Raw genomic sequence first — 26810 nt, forward strand, 5'->3', positions numbered from 1 at the left:
TTTCTCACGGATGAAGTGGTTGTCGACCTCAACATGTTTTGTCCGTGCGTGAAATATAGGGTTCGATGCAAGTGCAAGCGAGCCAATATTATCGCAATAAATTTGAGGACGAGACATCAGAGAAACACGCAAATCCCGAAGTAGCGTCCGAAGCCAGTATAATTAGCCTGTTGTAATAGCAAGGGACCGGTACTCAGCTTTCGTACTTGAATGGGATACCATATTTTGCTTCTTAGCAGTCCATGAAATGAGACAAGACCCAAGAAAAACTCCATAGTCGGTGGTAGACCTTCTGTCATTTGGATTGCTTGCCCAATCGGCGTCGCAATATGCATTGAGCTGAAGAGTTGCAGGTGTATAGTGAAGACCATACTCAGCAGTGCCTTTAAGATAGCGTAACACTTGCTTTACTGCCATCCAATGGACTGTAGTCGGAAAATGCATAAATTGGCTTAGCTGATTGACAAAGTATGCAATGTCGAGGCGTGTAATAGTGCAATACTGAAGGGCTCCAATGATGCGTCTATACTTAGACGGGTCTGAAAGTGGATCACCAGTATGAATAGATATTTTTGGACCTAAAACACAAGGTGCGCCATAGGGTTTTTAGCCAAGCATTTTAGGGCGATCAAACAAATCAAAAATGTACTTCGATTAGCGCAAGTGTAGTCCAACATCATCCCGATAAGCTTCAATGCTGAGGAAGTAGCTCAAAGAGTCAAGATCATGCATAGAAAATTCTATCTTTAGGCGAGATATGAGCTATGACATGACTCGAGTGTTGTTTCCAATTACAATAATACCATCGACGTAGATAAGTACAAAGACATGAATACTGTGAGCATGATATGTAAATAAAGAATAATCCACCAAAGATTTTGTAAATCCAAGAATTAAAAGAGAATGAGCAAGGCGATTAAACCAAGCCCTGGGTGCTTGCTTGAGTCCGTAAAGCGACTTCCGCAACCTACAAACATAATCCGGATGAAAAGAGTCGACAAATCCTCTTGGTTGTTCCGTATATACAACCACATCAAGGTACCCATGTAGGAAAGCATTAGAGATGTCGAGTTGATGAATTTTCCATCGAAATTGAATGGCCAGTACAAGAATAAGCCGGATAGTGGTCGGCTTAATGACCGGACTAAATGTTTCATGATAGTTGATACCACTTGTTTGATCAAATCCCTTAGCAACAAGCCTCACCTTATAACAATCAATAGTCCCATCTAGTTTTTGTTTAATCTTGAAAACCCATTTGTTGTGAACCACTTTATGTGCAAGAGGTTGCGGACACAACGTCCAAGTCTCATTGTGTACCAGGGCATTGAACTCTTGAACCATTGCAGCCCACCATAGAGGTTGTGAGGTTGCTTTAGAGTAGCATGTAGGCTCAGCTGGAATAACTACAGAAGATAGCACTTTAAATGGGTGTTTTGTGGAGTAAAATAACTGGAAATTGATAGGGTCGCAACATTCCAATTTGTGATCGGGTGACGATGGTTCTAGGAGGGGTGTTGTCGGAAACATGTGGCGGAGACGGGAGTGTATGGACATCAAGTAAAGATGGAGATGCATTTATTGCTGTTTCAGTGAAAGAGGGAGGTGGATTAGGTGGTGTTTGTGTGGAAGTCTCAATGTGAGGAGGCATGGTTACAACAGGAGTGTGGTTCAGTTTCCAAGGGACGTTGCATGGGATTGGTTGCATGTAAAGTAGGTGTCTCAAGTTGGGTTGGACTTACCTGAAGAGGTGGCAAAAGACTTGGGGTTGTTGCTGGACTCGTAGAAGATGTCTTCGAGGTAGTGAAAATAGACTCGTCAGTGGCGGAAAAAGAATTTTCATCAAAAATAGCATTGCGTGATACAAAGACACATTTAGTAGAAAGGTCTAGACAAATATAGCCATATTGATTTAAGCTGTAACCAAGAAACACATTTTTTACTCCTAATAGATAATTTATGTTCCATATAAGGTCGCATAAGAGGGTAACAACAACACCCAAATATACGTAAACAAGAGTAATCAGGATGTTTGTCAAACAGCTTATAATAAGGACTATTGTTATTTAGGACTCGTGAAGGCAAACGATTAATTAAATACATCGCTGTTAAGAAAGCATCAACCCAATAAGCTTGCGGAAGATGCGATTCTGCAAGTAATGTTAAGCCGGTCTCGACTACATGCATGTGCTTCCTCTCGGGAACACTGTTTTGCTAAGAGGTGTGAGGACAAGTAAGACGATGAAAAATGCCGTTTTCATCTAGAAAATTGGAGAATTATTTGAAAAGGTATTCACCTCCATTATTGGATTGCAACTTTTTTATTGAACATGAAAACTGATTTTCAATAAGGGTTTTAAACTTGACAAAACATGAAAAGACATCAGACTTTTGGTAGATCGGATACAACCAAGAAAACCTAGAAAAGTTATCTATGAAAATCATATAGTATCGACAACCACTAAGTGATTTTGTAGGAGAAGTCCACACGTCAGTATGGATAAGTTCTAGAGGACGTTCATATTTTCGAGTTGAATCCGAGTAACGCAGCTACTTTCCCTTGCTAAGTTGACATGAGGAGCAAACACTGATTTTATTAAACCCTCTAAATGCGGAAGATTTTGATACTTAATCACTTGTTACAACGCCGGTTTGGCTGGATGGCCTAGACGGGTGTGCCATGTAGCAAGTGAAGTACGAACACCTACGAAGACTATAAAACCCTTGCAGTTGTTGAGATGACGCTTACAGAGATGAAGACGATAGAGTCCAATTTCACTTGCCCCTTGGAACAGAGTTTGCCGAGTCAGTAGATCCTTAATGGTAAAAGAAGACCTCGTTAGAATAAAATAGCAATTGTTATCTCTACAAAACTTATTTATAGAAATAAGGTTGGCAGAGGCCGAAGGACAATGGAGAACATTTGATAATTTAAGATTTGAGGAAGGTGAACAAATAAAGGAAGAGCCAGTTTTTTATGGTCAAACCTGAGCCATTTCCAACTTGGACAGAGTCATTACCATTAAAGGGCTGCGGGTCTAAGATATTATCAGCATCTGGTGTCACATAAGCATTGGCACTACTATCCACATACCATTCTTCATCATCATAGACAACATTGGATTCAGCAGCCATGGCAGCCAGTTTCTTAGGGGGATGACGCCCCTGGTAAGCGTAATCCATACGCTTGTAGCAGTCAAGTGCAGTGTGACTAGTACTATCACATATTTGACACAGTTTGCCCTCATGATTTTGTTTGCTGGCAACACGAGGAAGATGGTTGTGTGTAGAGACATGATTATTTGGCCTCTTTGGAGTGAATGAAGAACCGCGTTTGTTTTGATTTTGGATGAAGAATGTGTCTTCTTTTGCTGAGTTTGTCGTCCATTATGTGAAGCATACATGGCAAAAGCACCATTCTCAGAAGTGGCAGCAGAGTGCTTATTTTCAAAAAGCAATTCTTCAGTAAGTAATTCTGACTCGAAATCCTCAAAGGAGAAAACCTTGTCGCGAGCTACAAAAATAAATGTAGTAATAAAACCATGATATGCAGGATTAAGACCACTAATAACGAATGAAATTAGATCTTCGTTGTCTAGAGACTTGCCAACAACTGCAAGCTGGTCAGCATAGGATTTTGCAGTGCTGAGATATTCAGAACAACTTTTGAAACTTTGATAAAGCGTTTGAATCTGGCGCTTCAGATGAGAGATGGGACTTTGAATGTGAAGCAAATTGACTCGCCAATGAAGTCCATACTTGGCAAGAAGTGTCTAAGCCACAGACAGTAGACATGATCTTCTCCGAAAGTGAGGAAATGATCCAACTAAGTAAAGTTTGATCCTTTGTCTGCCACACTAAATAGGCAGAATTTGTTATGTTAGAAGCTTTGTCGGCGTATGACAAAAACAAAGGGGGACATGCTTCGGAATCATCAATAATGCCCGTAAGGTCATTACTTTGAAGAATAGGAAGAAATTGCGATCTCCACACCATGTAATCGAGATCGAAAGCATTAGCTTAATAATGCTCCGATACCATGAAAACAGAGTATTTTGAGTGGTTTGGCTTTGATGCCAAAACCAACAAATGAGCTTTGTATTTATAATAAAATTGTATAGTTGGAGATTACATTTGTGATAAGATCAACATGCAATTGGAGATTATATTCATTGTAACAAATAGAGACTATGTACTAGCAAGTAGTTTTGAATTTTTCACTGAGTCTAGAGATTGCTGAGAGTGTGATGAGTTGGAGCTGGTCATACGGTTATCATTCTCTCCAACTTAAGGGAAGAATAAAAAGGCGAATAATAAAAACTCCTAAAAATTTAGAAGCCAGTATGTATGCTTTTTCTTCTTTTGTCTTTCTCTCCATCTTTCTGCATTACCAACTAGTTTGCTATAGAAACCGCAAGAAGAAAAATCGAAAAGTTCTTGGAATAATAATTATGTATTTTTCTTCTTTTGATGTCATTTCTGGAGAAAGCTCGGAAATTCAATATCAAGTCCCTTACATCTATTATAGCGTCAACTCAAGAAAGGAAAGAACACTAAAATCAAGGCTTTTATACTATTAAATATCAGTTGTTTAAGACTTAGTGAATTGGATGAACAAGCCAGATTTACTGGCACCAAGTTTGGACACCCATTACAGGGTTATGCTCATATCATAATGTAGTGTATCTAATTTTGATCCCTCACGAATGTGTCTAATTTGTCTAATGCACAAACTGCCATTGTTAAACCACATAGTATAACAAAGCATCCTCAAGCGTGTAAAGACTAAACAATATTTCATAAATGGTAGCAGATATTCAACTGTAGTTCATATTTTCAAAAGTTCATGCTTTTTTGACATAAAGAATTGATATTTTCTCAGTTGTACTCGCCAATGGTTCCATAATATGGAACATGACAAGGCTTTTCTGAAAGTTGAAGGTCCTAAGTTCTTACCATAGGAACAAATTTTTTTATGAATTTGTCAGTTGATTTCCAAATCCAAACCGTACAACACTTATAGTCCATCGATGCCAGATCTCCAGGTTCACTATGATCAGGTAGAAATTTAAATAATGCCTCAAAACAGCTTTTTCTGGCTGGAACTCATGAGAAATTAGCATCATCTGGGCTAGAAGAATGCAATATCATATAATGAAGACCAGAAACTGGTACATGACAATCTGATGACAAGTGTTTTTCTAGCTCATAAATCAGGTTGCCAAAAGTCATGGGATAAGTGTTCTGGTTTGAGTTTTTGCTAGACTTCACATTTCTCAAATTATTTTACTACAGATTTATCATTTAAAAAAAAAAAACAAAACTCTTAACATCTAACTCAATATATAACAGGGGAGAAACAAAGTTTCCATCTTGCTCATGGAAATTAAAGTAAAGGCGACATCTTAAAACACAAGCACAAGTTTCCAATACCTACAGATAAAGAGTAAAAGATTCCTCAAATTAAAAGCAGAAAGTTTGTAACGCAAAGTTAACCTCAATTGTCGACAGTATCAGAAAGAGAAATCAAATCAATGATTCTAAGTGATGAAAATGAGCTACAAAAAAAATATCAAGTAGCATGCTGTTACCGTTCCCTCAGCATTCATTCTCGAAGCTCAGATGCGCCTTCTTGGGTTCGACCAAGCACTCATCCGGGTCGGTGAGGATCTCCGAGATGAACTTGATCAGCGAGCAGAGCCCCCCCAAGAAATTGTGGTCGATGATGCCATTCCCCTCCATCACATGAGCGAAATCCACGAGCTTAACCCTAACCTCGCCGCCGGCCCTCCCGGCCTCCACCTCCTCCATCTCGTACATCACCAGCACCGACGCCGAGTAGAAGTGGAAGAGGGTCTGATCCTCGAACCACGCCTTGAGCTCCAGCAGCTGCGCCAGAACCCCGTTCGACCCCCCGTACACCGTGGAAGCGAAGGCGCAGTCCGGCGGGTCCGCATCCGAAAACGGATTCGAGGACACGAACTGCCGGAGCGTTCGCCGGACGTCCTTGGCGGTGAACCGCCGGATGGCATCGCGATCGGGCTGCCAGAAGCCTGCGTCGCCGCCCTGGTGGATCCGGACGCCGGAGACGCGGAAGCCGAGGGCAAGGCTGGTGCTGTCGCGGTCCTTCTTGAGGCACTTGCGGAAGTATTCGTCGGAGGCGGAGGGGTACCAGGTGCGGGCGCCGATCTTGAGGTCGATGAGGGAGGGACGGCGGAGGCCCACGGCGAGGTCGTCGAGGACGAGGTGTGGATGGGGGCCAGAGCCGTCGGAGGCGGGGAGGAGCTGGGTGCCGTGGAAGCCCGGGAAGAAGGCGCGGACGTGGGGAGGGACGCGGGGGTCGGAGGAGAAGGAGGAGTAGAAGGCAGCCTCGTGGGCCCCGCGGTCGTCGCCCTGGAGGGGCTTGTAGAATAGTCCAGCGCCGTCGACGAGGGGCCCCAGCTGGCCCTCCGCGGCCCGGTGGCCGGCCACCTGGTGCTCCGGGGCACTCAGCATCGGGGGTGGTGGCGCGCGGCTGGGGAGATGGATGGCCACGTCTCTCCGGGGACGAGAGCGCTTTCCTTCTTTGGTTTTTCGCTTTGGGAGAGCGCGTTCTTTTGGCGACTGCGTGTAGGCGCGTGCGAACGACGCCAACAGGGAAGGTGAGAACAAGGCGAGGGCTCAAGTTGAGACCGTTTGAGGGTTCGCTATTGGAGTGGGAATTTGAAAAAAAGAAATGAGAGATAGAATAGCGATATTTTTTTTGACGCGTTCAGTTCATAACTGAAATCAAAATTAAAATCTAAATTAAAATAAAATTTAAATATCGAAAAAAAAAGTTAAAATAGCTATATTTTTCAATGCATTCAATTCATAACTGAAATCAAAATTGAAATCTTTCAGCAAAAAAATAAAATTAAAATTAAAATCTGAATTAAAATAAAATTTAAATACCGAAAAAAAAGTCAGAATAAAGTTTTGCAGAACTAGAACATTATTATTTTCTCTAAAATCAAAATAAAAATAAAACTCCTCCCAACCAAAATACTGAAATGAAACTACTCAGCCCTATTTCCACTTCAGAGCTGGATTTTCTCAAACCAAACACACCTTAAGTATTAGCGAACCACCGAGCAAAGCAACTGAATACTATGGCACCGTTCCTGTAAGCCTGCAATCATGATTCCAGCAAGATAGAAATTTGAAAAGAAAAAAAAAAAGGAAAAATTAGGACATCGAGTTCATCCGGAAGAGATTCGTGTTTCAATTTCACTACCAACCAGTAAAACATGTTTTTTGACATCTCATCTCTAACTCCCATTTTTTAAAAAAAAAAAAACAAGCAACAATGAAGTTGCTTTTACCGGCAGCATAGTACATAAATACTGTTGTTAACCACAAGAAGTAATCACTTCTATCGTTTCTTTGCTGAGCAGTCCGGAGAAAAATCCACAATCTACCAGCATTACGTGCCGCCGTCTGCCAAGCAGATATTACAGGGTCTCAGTGGACAACCGACCACATAAGGGCAATCTGTACCAAATATATACTACAACTGGACTTATGGGTCTCCAACACAAACCGATCCTGATGCTACTTGAAGCCAGATAATAAACTTTTGCATCTTAAAATCACAGGATAAATCATCAAGGCTTTCTAATGGTAAAGATAGCACCGGCATTAAGGGGCAACAAACTCCAATGAGAGCCACTATTATCAATGCAACAGCTATGCCACTTTATTTGATATGAGCCCTCAGGAAATGCAGAAACATTAAGCAAACAAGATGAGAATCCTTGTCCTTTTTCATTTGGTTCGAAACAAGCATAGGCCGTCGCCAAGTCAACACCATTGCCAACCTCGCTATTCATCATGTCAGCTTTACTAGTCTCTGCTTTTATATAGAGCAGTAGCATCTCATTCAACTCGACCATTTCATCAGTCTTGCGAGGATGAAAGCCACATTGCATTTGTCTTTCTTTTCCTCCAATGGATAACCGATTAGATGGTCTCACAGCAAGAACACAATGCATCTTAGCAACCTGAACATGAGGCTCTATCATTGCATTCTTCAGCTGAATGCAAAGATTTAGAGACAATTGGAAACCAGGTGAGACAGATAAATCATGTTTGTTTCTGGAGTCTGCATTGAAGACGAAGAGCTCCGCACCTATGCAAGGCCTGCAGCAGTGTCCATAATATCATCAGGTCAAAATGGTTTGCATAAACAGAGATTTGTAGACCCGTTATACTTGCAAAAAGGGCCTAATAAGCAACCAACACCTTGATTTTTCATATATATAATATGATCTGGATAGACACTGATGCAGGAAATCATGCACATATGAAAAAGAAGAAGAATCTGAATACTTGAACCTTTGCATGCTTTAGCAGATGTTTACATAACCTAATCATCTATATAGCAACAAGAATGATAATTATAAATTTGTAAGTGGATGGGAACTGGGAAGTTATAAATTTAAGTTGTCACTACATGCATACCTAACACTGAAGAAGTATTTGGGAACCTGAAAAGGTATTTCCATCAAATTTCTAGTCATGTCAGACAAGAGTTGCAGTCCACGCACGAAAAGTGGCTGTAGATCTTCCTCATCTTTCACTCCTCTTGAATCTTTTTGGTTTTGCAGGACACCAGATATGGCAATCTCAAATACCTCTAATGAAGCTCTTTCTATGTGACCAGAACTTTTAACTCGTGTTCTGGACTGAAAGAGGTCCATATCTTCCCAGAAAGAAGTCATAAACTGCTGAAGCTGCATGGTAATCTTGCAATCCATATCCCAAAGTCGCTCAACCATATCTTTTATAATAACTGCCTTCAAAAACTTTTCAGAGTTTCCCAGGCCGCATGACAGGACATTCTTGTACAGAGCTGAGTCTGCGTTTGAGAAGTGCAGAGCAAAGGCAGAGCAAAATGCAAGTATCGAGCAACTAAGAGCCAGCCTAGAGATGCTTCTATAACTCCAGAAGTCAATGTCCAAGAAAGATGTGGCAAGAAGATCGTAGTCTTTTGCTAATTTATTCAGCCTTAAAGCAAAACTAAGCATGAGAGGATTCATATTTTGTGCAAATGCTGGGTTTGCCTCAGTAAATTTATGTGAACTCAGCAATCCAAGCATATCCATCAAGATCTCGAGAAATTTGGCTCTAAGACTGATGAACCACCTATGGAAGTAGTAGACACCAACTGAAGCCCCAGAAGCTGCCAAAGTTTCCTCTGCAGAGCATATTCTGCTATAAACCCTTGCAAGTTTTCCCTCAAAATCATGCAAGTCTGCTTTCTCCCCAACATGTCGGCTCATTTCTTCTTCAACACAAGTAAAAGACCTTTCACAATTGCCTTCAGTTTGCAGGCCACTTATCAATTCTACACCAGCTTTAGGAAAGAGAAGCAATTTAATTTCGCTTTCACCACCAGCTAATAACAACAAAGATTTGAGCCAGCAACGAGAGGAATCTGATTGTACACCACCTGTCAATTTCCTAAACGTGAAAGCTGCTGCAAACCATAGCCCTTCACAACAAGAATACTTTCCAACTCTGTATGCAGCCCAATAGTTTCTTTTTTGCAGCATATTCTTGGTAAATTCAAGTGTCCGCCATTCCATTCCAACCCAGAAAACATTACGAAAGAAGCCTAAATTGGCACCAACTTTTGAATGATCTGAATCCTGCTGGTTGACACTAGTCATTCTGCAGCAACAACAAGCTAAGTAAGCATGCATGGAGAGGCAGAAAATTTCGAATGAGTTGCAGTCATAGAACCTACTTTTTTGCATGTATTCAGCTAGATGCTTCAGTGTCTCACAAACTTCACTGTTGACTGCACCAGACTCATTAACTAAATTGAGGCAAGCATTTGCAAACCTCAACATGCAAAGTACAAGCTTTGAAGCAAAAGAAATTTGCATACTATCAGATTCTAGAGGCCCAAAAACACATGGTTTTCCAGCACCCCATTTTGCTTTAAAAACTTCTCCAGAAGTGCTGGAGTTCTCCATGTTAAATTTGTCATATGTACTATCCAGAGTTTGTATCAGATATCTTATTCTATCTAGTGCAATGAGACCTGCAGAAGGATATTCTTCAGCAAGATGAAGAATAAGACTGAGAAAGCTTTTGCATTCTTTCACTTCAGATAGTGAACCAACGGATGTCAAATTTCCTGTATGTATCACTTCTCCATCAGACTCAACAGTAGTTTGCTTAATCAGGGAGGAAATGTGATATATAATTAATGAAGTTACTTGGCAGACAATATTTGACAGGCCATCTCCACAAGAAGCCAAAACTGTAGCTTCTGGACTCCCATGAAATTCGGAGCATATAGCATGCCACATTTCCGAGGAGAGTGATCCATGCCCTTTCCTTGTCCTCTTAATTCTGCACAAGATATCTACAAGAAGACAAAGAGCAAGACCTCTCTTTGCCTTGTCAGATGTCTGTGCTGCATTTTTCACAGTCAGAACCACATTAAATAGATCAGGCAGATCCATATGAGGCATATCTGGGCACGTACCATGGAAAATCTGAGAATTAGACATATACCAGTCAGTAACTATAGCACCAAAAACACCAGGTAGAAAACAGAAGCTTATTGACAAGCACCTTGCACAATATCCTGAGGGCTTCACATTGAAAATCAACTGGAATATCATCGTCATCAATGATACGGATCAACATAGAAAGTACCTTTCTATTGACAGAAACAGAGCAGGCACTGCTGCCAATCAGAAAGGACAAACATTTGAGTGCTCTAGCCTTCAACAAAGAAGCAGAGCCATGGCTTACAAATGATAAGAGCAAGTCTACCTGCAACCCGAAAAAAAAGGATCAAATAGAATATCAGCAGCATGTTCGAAAAGAGTACTTTCTCTGTGAATAGAAAACCCAAAATGAAGCATTCTTGAGATTGTCGTAGCTCAGCACTAGATTTGGTGAAGGCAACATTAGGGGATGCAAAAAATTTCTCCACATGTCACTTAATCTTGCATTCATACAACATGTAATCAAAAAGGGTGGGGAAGACTGCATGTTTACCCAACTATAACCACCGGAGAGATTGATTTACATATAACTGACTTTATCTTGAAATCCAGCTTCAAATTCCAGAGTCAAACAATCCCAAGTATCAAAAAATGTCATTTAGTGGAGCACTTCTATTTGTGAACACCATCCGAAAGACCAAATGCACATTATTTATGAATTTCTTTCTATAGAAATATTGCACATATTTATGTATTTAAGAAAGCTTACTTCAGCAGCAAAATGACTAGTCAATATTGCTTTTCTAAAACTCATTAACACCTCACTTGAAAAACAGGGTGGATGGTGACGCTTTGAGAAAAGGCTAACTGGCATAGGATTCTTTCATGCCAACCTAAGTTCCTTCTAAAAAATCACAGAAACTACAAATGATATCAATAAAAATGCTGAGTCAATTTCACAGTAACAAACAAAAAAAGGGGCTTTTCTTTTTAATTTAAACCAGGCAAGGTTTCAAGTGCCAGTCTCTGCCAGTCAGTACCAGCATCTAGCATTGGTCTGCAAGGCTATCGAATCTTTTTTTTTAATATATTTTTAGTTATATGTATGTGTCTGTGGTGACACTTTAAGAAATAACTAAATAGCACAAGTAACCAGGAATCACTCATGCCAAACTAAGATCCTTCTGAAAAAATCACAGAAACTACAAATAATATCAATATAAAAGCTGAGTCAGTTTCACAGTAGCAAACAACAAAATAGCTTTCTTTTTTAATTAAACTAGGCAAGGTTTCAAGTGCTGGTCTGGGCTACTCAGTACCAGCACCTGATATGGGTCAAAAAAAGCTTTTCTTTTTTTAATTATATATGTGCATGTCTGCGTGTGGCAAAGTTTCGAGTGCCAGTCTGGGCCAGTCAGCACTGGCATCTGGTATGGGTCTGCATGGCCATCAAATCCTTTTTTAATATTTTTTTAATTATGTGTGTGTCTTGGGCACTGACACATGGCATACCATGTGGCAGGTGACCAGCACAAGTACCAGCACCGGTTTTTACAACCTTGAAACCAAGGAATGGAGGCATTTTCATGGTCAAAAAGAACACAAGAGAGCTTTTTCTTGGCAATTTAAACTAACATATTTCTTTTTCTGAGATTGTTCAAGATCTATTTCAGATGCCTTTCAAAAACCACACATTCTATATGTCAATCATGACCTACAAATAAATTCATAAAGTGTAAATTCATCATAAAAATAAGCTTTGTGAAATAAATATTGCATTAAATGTACACCATTTGTAATTGAAATGGAAAAAATGTACCATTATTACAGGATCACAATTTTAACTAAATAGTTCAATTCAAATGGATTGGAAAATAAGAGGTGGGAATTCTCCATGGAATTGATGAGCTCATAGTTGAACATGAATAAACAGTTCAAATGTACTGACATTATATAAAATAAAAGCAATATGAAAAAAATAAAAATGTGCTTCACATCTTCTCTATTATAATGGATATATTTGCATAGATAAATACCTGTTGAGCAATTAAAGTAGTCGACTTGAAAGTCAATTTTGAGAGAGATGACAACATCTCAGCTTTAAGCTCATCCTGTAATGAACCCAGCAGCAGTTGCTTACCAGCCTGCAACAAATTAGCAATTCACGAGAAGATAATACAGAAGATCACCAAACTATGAATGGATTCATCTAAAACAGATAGGAACTTTTATGCCATTAACATTGATATTAGTTTATTTTCATATACTGTTTCAGAGTGTTGGAATCAAAATCAACCTCATTGCCCCTAAAATGAACTTTCTTACCTATCTTCCCTAAATATAGTTTAACCATGACCATAACCAACAAGCTTAATCTCACCATTTTAAAGGCACCATTATTTTTCCTTCTTCGCCAGCCATTCTTGCAAAATCCTATTCTAAGACAAGCATGTTCAAAGCCTTTCACAAAATTGGCCCAGAATTCCTAGGTACATGCTCTATTTTCCATGTCATGTCAGATCTTTATTGCACATCCAACATCACAGTCAGCTTCCCACAATTATATTGTGCCTCCTAAACTTCTATTAAACTCTTAAATATGCGACCCTATTTTGCAATACATCCACATCCATATTATCATTCCTATGCCTATCTTATCTGTGTAGACCATCTTAGCTGCCAACACTCTAACCTATGTCAAACAAGTATTTGCTAAACCTAAAAGACATGGTGATCAGACAACAGCCTCCCCCTCTTTACTTTTACAATTTAAGCCTTTGTCTCTCTCTCCATAAATCCAAAATACTATTAGTCAAAAATATTAAAAAAAAAGGAACTGCAAAAGGTAAGTCATCAATTTCAGTAAGGCCCACTTATCACTTCTATTCTCACAGAACCTACACTATTTAATCTATAATAAGTTTTGTCGATTTCTTAGTCCTTATCCTCCCAATTTTTTTTGCTATAGTTCCAACTAAGCGTTCAAAACTTATTTTCATCTCACTAACAAAAACTACCTCAGCAGATAGCATGGCAACTTTACTGAGTTATAGCAAAAGCTTAAAGTCAAGCCTAGGTCCAAGACCACCATAGTAGGAATCACGTTGTCTTGCTAAAAATACTCCAAACACTTACAATGCTCCTCCAAGCTTGCTTTCAAAAATTTTAATTTAAGCTTATATTAAAGTTTTTTCATTATTGCCCTCCAGATTACCTCTAGTAATACTCTATAAACTTTCTCGAACTCAACAACAGAATCTGGATACATTCTATCCTTTATACATAATAAGTGCCAAAACAAAGATTTGTTGTCTATGTTTGACCCAAAATGTTCCATCACTCTACCGTACAGAATCACAATATGGCTCATAAGTTCTATTCCATGAAAACTGATGCAACTGATGCAAGTATGTGCTTCTCATTTTAAACCTATGATTTGGTAACATAATTTAACTATAGCAATTAAAAAAGGCTGATGCTCATGCATCATAACAGCGAGATATTCACTGCACTTAAAGCTTCCCTCCATCAACCATCCTTGCATCCCATATATAGCCTCCAGAGTATGGACCGCCAAACCATACTGAATTGGGTGATTTGGGGCATGCCGAACCGGACCAATCGATAACTGGCACAGTTCGGCTGTTTGATTTAATCCCCTTTTATATGCATATACATATATAGATATATATAAGGCACAATGGATCTCTTGAAGCTTCTCTCCGACTCTCCCTCTATGTATTCTTCTCTCTTTCTCTCTCTATACGATCTCTCTCCTAACAATATCTCTCCCGGCATTTCGAAGCTTCTCTCTGGCTCTCCCTCTCGCTCGATTGAAGGTTCGGAAACTCTTCCTTTACACCCCATCCAACCCATTCTTGAAGATCCATGGAGTCGGGTCGAATTCAAAGATTAGACCCATTCCACAACTCAGGTCAAATCTAGATTTCATAAACTTTGACCCAACCCGACCCGATCCGATCCAATATGCTATATGGGACCATTTTAGGTCTTCCTATTAGTTACCCGACCCGACTCAACTTATCCCTAATTGACCGAAAAAAGTATTCCAAATCATTTCTTCTTTTACTTTGTTAACAAAAAAAATGCTCAAACTAATCTCATTGCATTAAGAAAAGCTAGTTGTTGAGGTTATTGACCTATTGAAGCATATCGCAATTCTAAATAAACATTAATTCATGGAGTTTTGACCATGTTAGCAAACAATTCTATGGTAGTCCAAATTCAATTTGATTCAGAAGTAAAAATAATTTTTTTCATATAATCTTGACAAATATAGACATAGACCCAAACTGGAATTGACCCAGACCCGAACCGGATCCGAGTATTTTGGGTTGGGTCTAGGTCATCTATGACCCTATAACCCGATTCGAACAATCTGCTAGGTCTAAAATATTTATCATGGGCCCAATTCGATCCGACCCGGTCCAATGATCTATTGGATTGGATACGAGTGTAATTTCAAGACCCATACATGAAATTGGGTCGAGTCGGGGTCATGCATGCCTCAATCTAACCCGACCCATGTACAGCTCTACTCTCCCTTGATCAACGCATGACCCTCTCCCTCAATCTGATACGGTTCTCGATCCCCGATCGATGCTTAACCCTCTCTCTTTGTACTCCTCCCACCCACCCACCCACCCCCCTCTCTCCTTCTCCCTTTCCCCCTTCCCCTCTCCCTCTTTCTCCCCTTCATCTTCTCTCCCCCTAGTTCTCCTCCTTCTAGGGTTAGGGTTAGGGTTTCTCCCTCTCTCCTCTCCTCTTTTCCAGATCTTTCAAGTCCAGTAAATCTTGGCTCGGTACGATATATACTGGTACCTACTGAACCAATTGCTAGCTCATACGAGTCATGATAGGGGTTTGGCGAACCTTGCTCCAAAGTGATGAGGATACACTACATTACATCCCACTCTCATCTCAAAGGCACTAGATGTATCTTAACAATCGTGGCAGCTCATAAAACTCCTCGAAGCAGCAATTACATTCATGCCCTCATGCCAGATGTTTGTCATATGATATTTTGGAAGACAAACATGAATACTAGAATATTCAGAAAATGAAGCAATAATTATTTTTAAAGATTTACGGTCATTGGCATACTATTTATTATCCTCTAACAATGCAATAATATTTCTAGTCTTAATATTACTTTTCTTTTGCTCATTAATTATTCAACAATTACACATGATTTGGAAAACACTAGTTCTCTAGCATGTTCTATTTGAAACTTATCATTGCAAAAGGATTTAGACTGATGAGGTTGGTATACTGATAACAATATCATAATTTCAAAATATTTGGCAAAATAATTTATCTCCCTGTTTAGCTAATGATGCATCTACTATTAGCTTTAATAGCAGTAGGAGAGATGAAGCACCTTGTAAGCTCTGCTTGCTACAGAAGCTGAGCATTGCATTTTAGAGAAAGCATGAGCTGCTGCAAATTTCACTTTAGAGGACATTCGTAGTGCACAAATCATGTGAACCAGTATTCCCAGAACAATGAATGCAAAATCCTCTGAAAATTGACAAAAGCAACCAGCAGCAAACAACGATGCCCTTACCTGCATAGAGAATGAATTGAAGGCACAATATCATATAAATTATGAAGTACTGGTGCTCTAGGTCTTCAAAGGCAATAGAACTTTTCTAGGATCTTATGGTACATGATGCCAGCATAAAGTCATCAAATCCAAAGAAAGTTGATATTCAGGCTAATTTTGTGCGCCTTCATTCTTTGGGGATGAGAGAATGGATTCTTAATGAAGGTTCCTTAAAATCAAAATGCATACAAAACTGAGAAACATAAAACAGGATTGAAATGAATTTATGTAACTTAATATTAGCAATTAAGAAAATTCTAACAAAAATGCAGGTAAGAAAAACTAGCCTCACCTCTGAGACATGGGACGACTGCAAGCTCGAAAGTATAGTATAGCGTATATGAAGACTATCCTTTGCTAGATCAGCCAAACAACCAAATAGATGCAAAGCCAAAACTTTAGCCTCAATATCACCTGTGTCAAAAACTATTTTTACTCTTTTAAGCAGCTCTACATTATTAGGTACCCTCTGCTTTGCCAGAATACCATTATACCTTTTGCCCTTCTTGTCAAGGTGCTTCAACTCCAAGAGAAAAACCTTCAGGATGCAGCGCCTTGTATAATTGTCCCCATGCTTAAATGCATCAGCAAGCCGAAGAAGGATCGTGTTAGCAAATGTTCTGTCCTCCCCAGGTACCAAGCCATATATATCTAATACTGCCATTGTAATGTTTGGTTCCTTGCTCCATTCTTGAAGCCTAGGTCCAATTTGTTCTATTGCCTTAACATGTTGACCTGAAATTACTCACGAAAATAATTTAACATGGTTGAAAGGAACTAAGATAAGGGGACATAATAAATAAGTACCTTAATCACAATGTCACAAGTATCGTGCATAATGACAATTATATGGAATCAAGAAAGATGAATATAAACTTGTCCCAACTACTAGGAATCACCTTAATATAAATTTGTCCCGACTACTAGGAATCACCTTAATATAAATTTGTCCCAACTACTAGGAATCACCTTAATTACATTGTCAGCATTTATTTTTATCAGTGAGGCCATTGTCATGGCAACTGTTCTAATTACTTCCTTCACAGCTTTCTTTAGTTGTACTCATTCCAAACCAAACCTCCAATAATTAACCAGACATCTACTTCAACATTGAACATTCTGACCATTATGCTCCATTCATATCGTTTATTGCCCAATTAATGCACTAGTCCCAGCATATTTTTCTTGCTAGATACTCCCCTGAGTCCACCAGCTGAATACAATCATCAAATGCTCAAGCAGAACCATTCGACCCTATCCAATTCACACACACACACACACCCCCACACACAGAGAGAGAGAGAACTTCCAACAAACCGACATAATTATGACTATCAGTTCATGAATATCTTGCAACTAACTATAACAAGAACCTCACTATAATTATCTTTCCATCATACATTTCTAGTTGCTGGTTTCTAATTTGACTACTTTCTAGATGGTTACCCTCCGCTCTTCTCCAGAATGCTGACTACCCATTCTTTGGTACTACTTCCTTTATACTTTGTCAATTGAAACCAAATTGTTGAAACCAAATTGTTCTCACCCAAAAAGACAAAAAAAAAAAAAAACCGAAACTAAATTGTTGGAAGATAGCATAAATCACCAGGGATCACCTAAAAGTGACATGGCAATCCACATATAATTAGTTAGAATGAGTTGGTGTCTCTGTTAGCGAGCTCGTGGTGACAAGTCTGGCACTCAAGGATGGTTTGGCTGAAGGCAAAGACTCATATTTCAGGAAAAGTTCGCCAAAATTTAAAAAAAAATAAAAAAAATCGATGGACTAGGATAAATGAAGTTTTGAATAACTTTAGAAAACTGAAGATAGTAATTGATTGATCAATTAGCAACAGATCTCGTGCAGGAAGTTATCCCACTAAAATTGATCAATTACAGCAGATTCTAAAGAGGTAAGTAGGTTTTTCAGTTGCTAGATCACATCACTTAAGAACCGAAAAGCTAGTCGAGTGCTTTGAAAAATATTACAGGAGTATACTTCTGGTATTCGGTGAATCAAATCCGCCCAGACCTGCTCGTTCGCTTACTTCGATATGCATAGGCTGAAGCATATTAGAAACCAAGAAGTGATGTATAATACAAAGAACGACAAAGGGATGGAGATGGCTGACCAGGCGTCTTGGAACGGAGCCCCTTCTCGAGCTCGATGCTCCACTCCATGGCGAAAGCCGCGGGGATCTTCTCCATCGCTCCCTTGCTCTCCGTCTCGACCTCGTCTCGATTCTGCTATGCGCGGCCCAAATACAACGGATGAGGAGGAGGAGGAGGAGGAGGAGGAGAGGGTTTTGGTGGCGAGGGCCGGGGCAGAGGAGAGGGACGATACCATAACATGGGGTTTGCCGGTTTGGTGTCCTTCGGGAAATGGAGTGCCTTTTCCTGGCGGTTCGGGCTCGCCTTCCGGGTTGGGCCCCTTCAAAGGTTAAATTCCCCTCCCATTTCTGGTCTCTCAATGGAAATAAACCGAGCGAGAGAATTATCTTACCCAAAATTTTTGATTTTGATGGTCAATTTTTATTTCTACCTTTCACATTGCATCCTCTCCTAATCCACAATGGGAGCTTGAAGGATGGTTACATGATGACCATGTGGCACCGTCAGAGGCCGGATAATAATGAAAATTGGTCTTGGCAATGAGAAATAGACCAAAAGGATCAACTTTTTATTCCACAAAGCAAACATGAAAGCTTGTAACTAAGGCCTTGTTTGGAAGAGCTATTGGCAGTAGAACTTTTAGAAGTAGAGCTATTGGAAGTAGAGCTTTCTGAAGTAGAGATTTTATAAAAAACTGTTTGCTGTTTGGTAACTATATTTTTAAAATGTTATGGCACTTTAACATGTGTTTGATAAACAAATTGAGAAAGTACTTTTATATAATAAAATTATCATAAAGGACATTGCATAATATTATACAACAGAGCATAATAAAATATAACATATATTAATACATTAATATATGATATAGTATAATATTACTATAATGTAATATAATATTATTATAATATAGTAATATAACATTGTATACTACATCATAATAATTTAATATAATATTAAATTATTAACATAACATATCAATATATTATAATATAATATAATATAATATTATATTTATAGTATAATGTAATAATAAAAGTACAAAATATTATAATTATTAGCGTACATTAATTTTCCATAATATAATATAATATTAAATTATTTAACATAACATATTAATTTATTATGATATAATGTAACATGATATTATATTTATAGTATAATATAATAATAGAAAACAAGAATACCTTTTTTTACACGGAAGGGAGTCTGATCTATGGTTAGGGTTCTTTGTTAGGGTTCCAACAGATTTTTAGGTTTATGAAGGGACAAAGTATGTAATTGTTATATTTTATTATTGGTATTTTGGTCAAGAAAATAGCTTCCCGACAAAGCTCAAAACAGCTTTTTTCGGAAAGCTTCAAAATGGAGCTTCTTCTTTTTAACTTTCTGAAAAAGCTGAAACAGCTTTTTGAAATTTTTACCAAACACCCTTTTTCATTCAAAAATATTTTTGGAGGATGCAAAAGTACTTTTTGGCCCTTAAAAAGCTCTCACAAATGAAACCTAAGAGGATAGGTAGAGATCGGCTAAGATCATGACATGTAACCAAACTTAAGATTCGAATGATAGTAGTAAACCGATCAAGCTCCCACTAGATACCATGTGAAATTGATCGAACCATGACTAAAAGGAATTAGTTGAACCAGACTGAGTTATTACCTGCTCGCACGTACTAGGTATAGGCCAATTATGAGCATGGCCTGTAGGAGAGGGTAAGTATTGATTTAGGAAGGAGATCTCAGAAAAAAGAAAAAAGCTTCTCTGATGAGCCTGATTGCATTTAAAGACTGGAACAAAGTCGTGAAAAAAAAAAAAATAGAATCCAAATCAAAACTTCAAGTTGGGAGGGAGCATTGGCAATCTTAAATGATTCATCCCAGTACTTGAACCTATGAAGTACAAGAAAAGCATTCATTCTGCCTTCTCGATTTTAAATCTTATTGTCAAGGGGTTTCTTAATTATATCTGTTTTGTATTTTTTCACCTTCATTTCTCTCTGTGTTCCTTTTTTTTTTTTGGCTCTTCAATTATTTTGATCTCATTTATTATCATAGAGTAAAAAATCAGTTGTGTGCTTTGGGGCATGAGGGGATGGTTTGTAACTAGGATAATTCTTATAAACTGAATTTTTTTCCATAATTGGTTGTATAATTTCTTGATAGGATTATGTTGTTGTAGTAGACATATGTCAATGGCAAGTGCAAGTTCACCTATTGATTTGGAGGATAATGAGCACAACGGTGGTAGTGTCAAGGATAGTAAAGCAAAATCAAAGGGTCAGGCTTCCAATCAAAGACAAGAATATATTGAAAGCACAATGCAAGTATTCTAAGGACATTTTTTTAGCTGCTTCCAAGAGTGGTACATCTCATTGGTGGCGCCATGTTAAAAGATATTTTAAACGCTTTCATCATGACATAAGGAATTATACTATTTCAACTAATACTACAATTAATGGAAGCACATCTTTGCATCTGAAAAATCTGAAGTTTGATCCAAAAGAAGTTCATAGAGCTATTTGCATTTTTATTGTCTAGTTCGGTGCACATCCTTTTATAACTTGTGAGGAACCTAGTTTTAAGTCTATGGTATCTGCTATGTGTCCTCAATATAAAACCATAAGTAGGCCCACTATTAGGAGAGTTGCATTGAAATATTATATGGACGAAATGAATGTTGTGAAGGAGGTGTTAGTGAAAACACCTACCGAAAGGCGAATAAGGCGGCTGATTGGGTTGTTTCTTTTGCTGCCCATCACTCCAGAAAGGTCTCATGGACATGGACTGAGATTGTACCCCCATCTTTATGCCACGTTTTGTATGTTAACTCAATTGGTTGCACTCATGCTAGATTAACATGAGTGACCATTTTACCAAAAAAAAAGCACCTGAAAGAATCTATTTGACTTCTGATAATTGGAAAAATGATAACATATGAGATGAATATACTTGAATCATCACACATTGGATTGACAATAATTGGAAGTTGCAAAAAAGAATAATTAGATTGCAGCATTTCTGGGCTTTTCATTGCTGATGAGGTCGCTTTATGCTTGGTTCAATGGAAAATTGATAGTAAGGTGTTTACCTTGACATTGGATAATGCATCTTATAATCACACCATAGCTACTTCTCTTAAGATTCGTCTTCATGCAAATAAATCTCTCTTGCATAGTGGTATTTTTTTAAAATTTGTTGTTCTTGCCATATTATAAATCTTGTTATGCAAGCTGGTCTTAAGCTCATTGATGGTGTTTGTAAAACTAGAAATGTGACCAAGCATTTAAAAAATTCAATTCCAAAGAAGAAGAAGTTTTATGAAACTGCTGAAAAAGGTTTCCATTTAAATACCAGAAAAAGATTGCATTTTGATGGTTGTGTTAGATGAAATTCTACTTTTTTTAATGCTGGACCGTGCTAATTATTTCGAGTCTATTTTAGATTACTGGGAATAGTGTGATAAAGAATTTAGAATATTTGCACTTTCTAATAAGAGTGGAAAAAATAGCTATTCTTCATAAGTTTTTGAAAGTGATTTATGATGCAACTATCCAGGTTTTTGTTAGTAAGCAGCCAACAACAAATATTTATTTTAGGAGGATGTGGTAGATTCATAGGAAATTGATAGAGACTGCTAATAGCCCACATGATTTCATGGTTGATAAGGTTAGAGAGATGCATGTTAAATTTAACAAGCATTGGTCAGAGTGAAGTTTGATCTTGTCTTGTGCTACAATTCTGGAACTCCGTTGCAAATTAGAGTTCGTTGAATATTGTTACTCTAAACTTTGCAAGGAGATTGGTGCTAGGGAGATAGTTCAGAACATTAAGAATACTGTGTATGATTTATTTGAGAAGTATGAGTGGATACATTTAACTTCAATCTCTTCTCCCACGGTTGGAACTTCTAGTGGCGATGATGTTGGGAAGAGTGATGGAGATGATGGTTTTGAAGATTATGAATTGTTTTTGAGTAAAAAGTGAAAACCTGATCATGGAAAGTCACAATTAGATGTTTACTTGGAGGAGCAAAATCTTGGGCTACATACTAATCTAGATATCTTAGGATATTGGAGAAATGCCTCAGGTCGTTTTTCCAATCTTGCATCGATGGCTCGTGATATTTTAGCCATTTCTATATCAACAGTCCCTTCAGAATTTGCCTTTAATATAGGAAAAAAGTTGATAAATCCTTGGTGAAGCTCACTTTCACCAAAGATAATTCAAGCTATTGCATGTTACGAAGATTGGTTGCATGCAAAGGGCTTCTCATTAGGTAATTTTTTAAATCTTTGCCTATTCTTATATTTTTTTCTCTAACTAATTTTCTGTTGTTTCATATTTATTTGTTTTAAAATTTTTTAGGACGATCAGATGTCTTAGGAGCTAACATGGAAGAATTTAGTGAGGATGAAGATTACGAGGAAGAGATGGAAGAGGGATTAGATAGTTCGGCCATGTAGATATTCTATTAATAACACGAACAACTATTCATGTTTAATCATCAACAATTGTTAGTGTTTAAATTTTGTGTTTGTAGGTTCTGAGATTTAGAAGTTACAAGGATGTTCTTCTACGTTCTTCTATCATCAAAATGGCTTCAAGAATTATAGTTACTTTCACTTAGTTTTGAATGCACAATGATGCTTGTTTGTTATAATGTTAATGGGACAATGTAATTTGTACGTCGTCTAAATGTGTAGCTGTCTAAATTTGTAATTTTTATTGTTGCGCTATAATTTTTAGTGGGACATCAATGCTTCATACATTTTATTTTCTTTCTATTGGCTTGAACCTACCGTTGTGGTTGAAATTTGAACTGAGGGTGGCCACGCCGAGGGAAGCGAGAAGACGCCGGCCGGGACGGAGAAAGGAAAAAGGGGAGCCACCTCCGGTGCTTCGGAGTACCTGCACAAAGCCTTGGCCAGAGATTCCGACGAGGGCCCTCCGATGGCTAAGTTAACAAAGTTTTTGGAGAGATTTCTAATGTTTTGAATTTCTTTGTATTGCTTCTAATGGCTTTTCATGGCTTATAATGGCTTATTGAAGGCCTTTTTCTACCTCCTTTTTATAGGGTGAGGGTCTCGGCCATTACCTGAAGTCTCGGGCCAAGCTATGATCAGCTGGCCATTAGCTGGAGGTAGCGTGAATCACGGAGATCAATCCCACGAGCGGATGATTCGGGAGATATCTTTCCAGATTTGTTCTGAGGATCCACGGAATCTTCAACGGGATCAAGATTGATATTGCCGAAGTCGGCTCGGCCTTCAGCGGGGTCCGAGGTCGGCTCGACTTTTAGCAGGGCTGAGGCCTGGCCCGCTCGGCAGGAATTGGGTGGTTCCACACTGGAGTAAGACAATCCATTTTGCCTTCCATCACCTACGAATCTTTTTCTTTTTTAAGAGTTTGTAGATATAAGCAAAGCTTGAAACCACCACTGGCACAACCTGTCTGAAATAAGCCAGTTGCATCTTTAGCCTTGATCAAGATGTGTGTCTCAAAAATGGCACCACAAGCCTAGTGCTAAGCCCAGAAATCTATTGGGGCAACAAAACAAAGGCCAAAAAATGCATCCTAGTCCTAGAGAGCCGATGTGCTGAGCCTAGTAAGCCGTTGGGCTTTGTTTGGTTTCACCAAGCAAAGAAAAAAATCGGCCCTAGGACTAACTCTAGAAAATCGGGTCATTGGCAAGAATTTAAGACCGATGGTTGGGCCTGGCCAGGCCTGGGTATAGCCATCGGGCCTAACTTCTGCTATGGATTCGGACTCCGTCCGAATTTTAATTAGCTCTAATTACACCTATCCCTACAGTAAAAAGTAGATTAAACTAAAACAAAAAATAAAAATTTATTAGATTGATTGTCAAATGGTTCTAATTTAATATAAAGTACAAATTCAATATTTATATTAAAATAAAATAATTGTCCTATAATTGTTGCCCATATTTGTTTTCACTTCTGACGGTTGCGGTAATAGGCACTAGTTGTCTCCTGCTACTCTATATCTTGACTTAATACTATTTCTCAGGCCTAAGATTCTGTACCATCGACTGGACCAATAATTATACTCAATCAATTGAATTCCTTATTATATCTTTATTCGGCCCGTCGTTTCTTTCTGCATGCCGTCAATTCACATATTCGGTTAGGATGCTCTTCATTAGTCCTCCATCGGAATACTTATGAACCGACTCTTATACGATGTCCATTTGGCCTTGTAAGAATTGAGGCATGTATCTCCCATATATCAATTCAGCAAGAATGTGGTGTAAATGGAAAGCTTTAGTTAGAAATAGATATTTTACAGAAGAACAGATATTTTCTTGCAAGAAGAAATCTAGGTGCCTTGGTGCCCCCTCAACCAAAGTAATGGTTTTTTAGGGCTCGTTTGGTTTCCGAAAAATATTTTTCCTTCTAAGAATATGATTTCTGAAAAGAAGATTCCTAGGCAGAGAATGCCTGGGAACGTACTTTTGGCATATTTGATTAAATATGGAAAAGTAACAGATTTTCAGAGTGATTATGTTTGGTTGACCATCCACTTTCCTGAGAAAGTTATGTGTAATTCCTATTATACTCTTAATAAAAATTAGGTCTTTAATGCCTCTTTAATTTTGAAGGGCCTTTTTGGAAAAAAATAAAGATGGAGTGATTTCTGCCTCTGGAAAAGTAACTTTTCTATATTTCTTATGAGAAAATTTTTTTCATGAAATGCGGGTTTCATATTTCCATGAGAATACAATTTTTTCATCTCTCTTCTTCGAAAAATTTAATCAAATAAAAGACATCTTATTACTTTTTCGTTGACCATATTTTTTTTTCTTTTTTTTCGCCAATCAAACGAGCCTATAATGGAAAAACTGATTCCAGCAATCACCAGTATTTGGAGAGTTTGGGTCGGAATCCAGCAATGCCGTTGGAATGTAGCCATCTAGGGACCATGACCTTTACACGTGCTATCTTGTCTTCTTTCCGCCTCGGGTTCGCCGCAGCTTTCCATAACGATACTTACGTCCAAATCCTCGTCCCGCCCGTCACCGCCTCGCAGCCCATCGCTTCTAACGATCCTCCACATCAGATCAGACGGCGATGACGGCGTGACCGCCTTCCTGAAACGATTGCTACCCTCGTCATTTATTTCCTTCTTGAGCGCTAAAATATCGAGAATACCCCTCCCGTCCCGTCAAAAATGAGACACACATTGTCACAAAGCTACAAGAATGCCATTCCATGGACCCAGCTTCCACGCAGGCCATCTACCGAATACCTCTCCAAATCCACTTTAAGCTGCACAATCATAGATCGTCTGTAATCACATATCTCAAAGCATGATTGAATGATTGTGATCATCTTCCAGACAGAGACTTGACCGGGTCCTCCTTTTCTGGAGGTTCCACTAGCAATCTTGTGACCTGACCCTCCTTGAGGTGCAGTGGGTGGAGTAGTAGTGGAGCCCGGTCCATGCCTGAGCTAATTTGGACAAATTCTTTGTAGATTAAACTCGAGCTAGACTGGGCATGGACATTGTATAATTGAGACATCTATTATGATGTTAACTGGGTCCAAATTTTGTTGCAAAATGGGAAGATTATAATTTGCAGGGACTTTGAGCACTGCCCAATTCTACTAAAAAAGAAAAGAGAAGGAGAACAAGGAAGCCTCGGCCGAGAAGAGGTCCAAGGCCAGCATGCTGGAGGCGAGGGGGTGGAGGTGCTGGATGGAAGAAGACAGTAAGAAGATATGGTGGGTGATGAGATTACTGGCTGGTATGGAGTTGAAAGGATAACCAGGTGAATATCGGTTAACCTAATTTTTCTATTATAACCTCAAACAATGAAGGGCTAATATTGATCTTATTTTCTAAAAAATATATAAATACATTATAGCAATTCCCTTTCTTTTTTGGCACAGAATGTGACTCTTTTCAAACTATTGAAAAGGCATCGTTTAAAACTAGCATGGCAGGCATCAAATAGATACTAGAAGAACTTGATTGGTGGTCCCCTTGGACATGCAACCTTTTATTTTTGGCATTTCTTAGGAGCAAATTTCTTAAAACTCTACGTATCACAAGTTTTCACCCTCCATTTTTATTGAATAATTATTTTATGTAAAATTGTTTTTTTTTGTATGATTTTGATGAAAAACTAATTGGTTTACTTTGTAAAAATGAAGATCCTACTCGTGCTTGCTAGCATTTCTTAAGTTATATATATAGATGAATTTATATGTCCCTTTATCATGCGAACATGTAATCTTTAGATATTTAGAAATGAACTAAACAGGTGCTATGCTAAAAAATATGTTGTTTCTCTAAATACTTGTCAGATAAAAATCAAATTAAAATTATGGTTATACCAATGCTAATCAAACCACCTGCATTGGTTTTTACCTTGTTGTGTCAGTTACTGCGTTATTGCTAAACAATATTGCCCTTGAAGGAGGTAATAACCCCAAAATTTTTTTTTTTATATAAAAAGGGATAGAATAGTCCTTTAAAATTAATATAAGGGGTAAAATTGGGAGGAATCAAAAGATAATGGCATAGTTGTAGATAAGTTGAAGTGGTAAGGGTAAAATTGGA

At 38.4% G+C, this 26810-nt stretch overlaps 2 protein-coding genes across 6 annotated transcripts; both read right to left on the reverse strand.

Moving 5' to 3' along the window:
- Nucleotides 1-2892: 2892 nt before the first annotated feature.
- Nucleotides 2893-6634, reverse strand: LOC103720079 (inositol polyphosphate multikinase beta-like). 3 transcript variants are annotated; one of them, XR_015972584.2, is made up of 3 exons: nucleotides 5592-6634; nucleotides 3608-3857; nucleotides 2893-3514 (listed from the first exon to the last, which is right to left on the reverse strand). XR_015972584.2 is itself a non-coding variant. In XM_026809607.4 (2 exons), the coding sequence occupies exon 1, from the start codon at nucleotides 6493-6495 to the stop codon at nucleotides 5599-5601; it is 897 nt and encodes a 298-aa protein (XP_026665408.3). In that variant the 5' UTR covers nucleotides 6496-6634; the 3' UTR covers nucleotides 3445-3514; nucleotides 5592-5598. The 3 variants fall into 3 exon arrangements, 2 of the variants coding, with proteins under 2 accessions (XP_026665408.3, XP_038972564.2); XM_026809607.4 differs by lacking the exon at nucleotides 3608-3857 and having other exon boundaries at nucleotides 3445-3514; XM_039116636.3 differs by lacking the exons at nucleotides 2893-3514; nucleotides 3608-3857 and adding an exon at nucleotides 5273-5433.
- Nucleotides 6635-7219: 585 nt separating this feature from the next.
- On the reverse strand, nucleotides 7220-18526 carry EMB1895 (ARM repeat superfamily protein). 3 transcript variants are annotated; one of them, XM_089926918.1, is made up of 8 exons: nucleotides 18246-18480; nucleotides 16608-16848; nucleotides 16406-16527; nucleotides 15889-16074; nucleotides 12524-12631; nucleotides 10609-10812; nucleotides 8482-10529; nucleotides 7220-8160 (listed from the first exon to the last, which is right to left on the reverse strand). In XM_089926918.1, the coding sequence occupies exons 4-8, from the start codon at nucleotides 15988-15990 to the stop codon at nucleotides 7626-7628; spliced, it is 2997 nt and encodes a 998-aa protein (XP_089783044.1). In that variant the 5' UTR covers nucleotides 15991-16074; nucleotides 16406-16527; nucleotides 16608-16848; nucleotides 18246-18480; the 3' UTR covers nucleotides 7220-7625. The 3 variants fall into 3 exon arrangements, with proteins under 3 accessions (XP_089783044.1, XP_026665406.4, XP_008807837.4); XM_026809605.4 differs by having other exon boundaries at nucleotides 10693-10812; nucleotides 16406-16848; nucleotides 18246-18526; XM_008809615.6 differs by having other exon boundaries at nucleotides 16406-16848; nucleotides 18246-18526.
- Nucleotides 18527-26810: the final 8284 nt, after the last annotated feature.

Source organism: Phoenix dactylifera, chromosome 13 (genome assembly GCF_051530095.1).
Source record: "Phoenix dactylifera cultivar Ajwa chromosome 13, Ajwa_hap1_PhDact_Kaust_v1.1, whole genome shotgun sequence".
Classification (NCBI taxonomy): domain Eukaryota; kingdom Viridiplantae; phylum Streptophyta; class Magnoliopsida; order Arecales; family Arecaceae; genus Phoenix; species Phoenix dactylifera.

Bases quoted from the DNA above. Each gene is read 5' to 3' on its own strand.
- LOC103720079 (XM_026809607.4), bottom strand. From the start codon at position 6,495: ATGCTGAGTGCCCCGGAGCACCAGGTGGCCGGCCACCGGGCCGCGGAG.
- EMB1895 (XM_008809615.6), bottom strand. From the start codon at position 18,321: ATGGAGAAGATCCCCGCGGCTTTCGCCATGGAGTGGAGCATCGAGCTC. The intron at 16,075-16,405 runs GTGAGGCTAGTT...TTCTCTATGCAG, and splicing joins AGTCGTCCCATGTCTCAGAG to GTAAGGGCATCGTTGTTTGC. The intron at 10,813-12,523 runs GTATTTATCTAT...TTCGGGTTGCAG, and splicing joins CTACTTTAATTGCTCAACAG to GTAGACTTGCTCTTATCATT.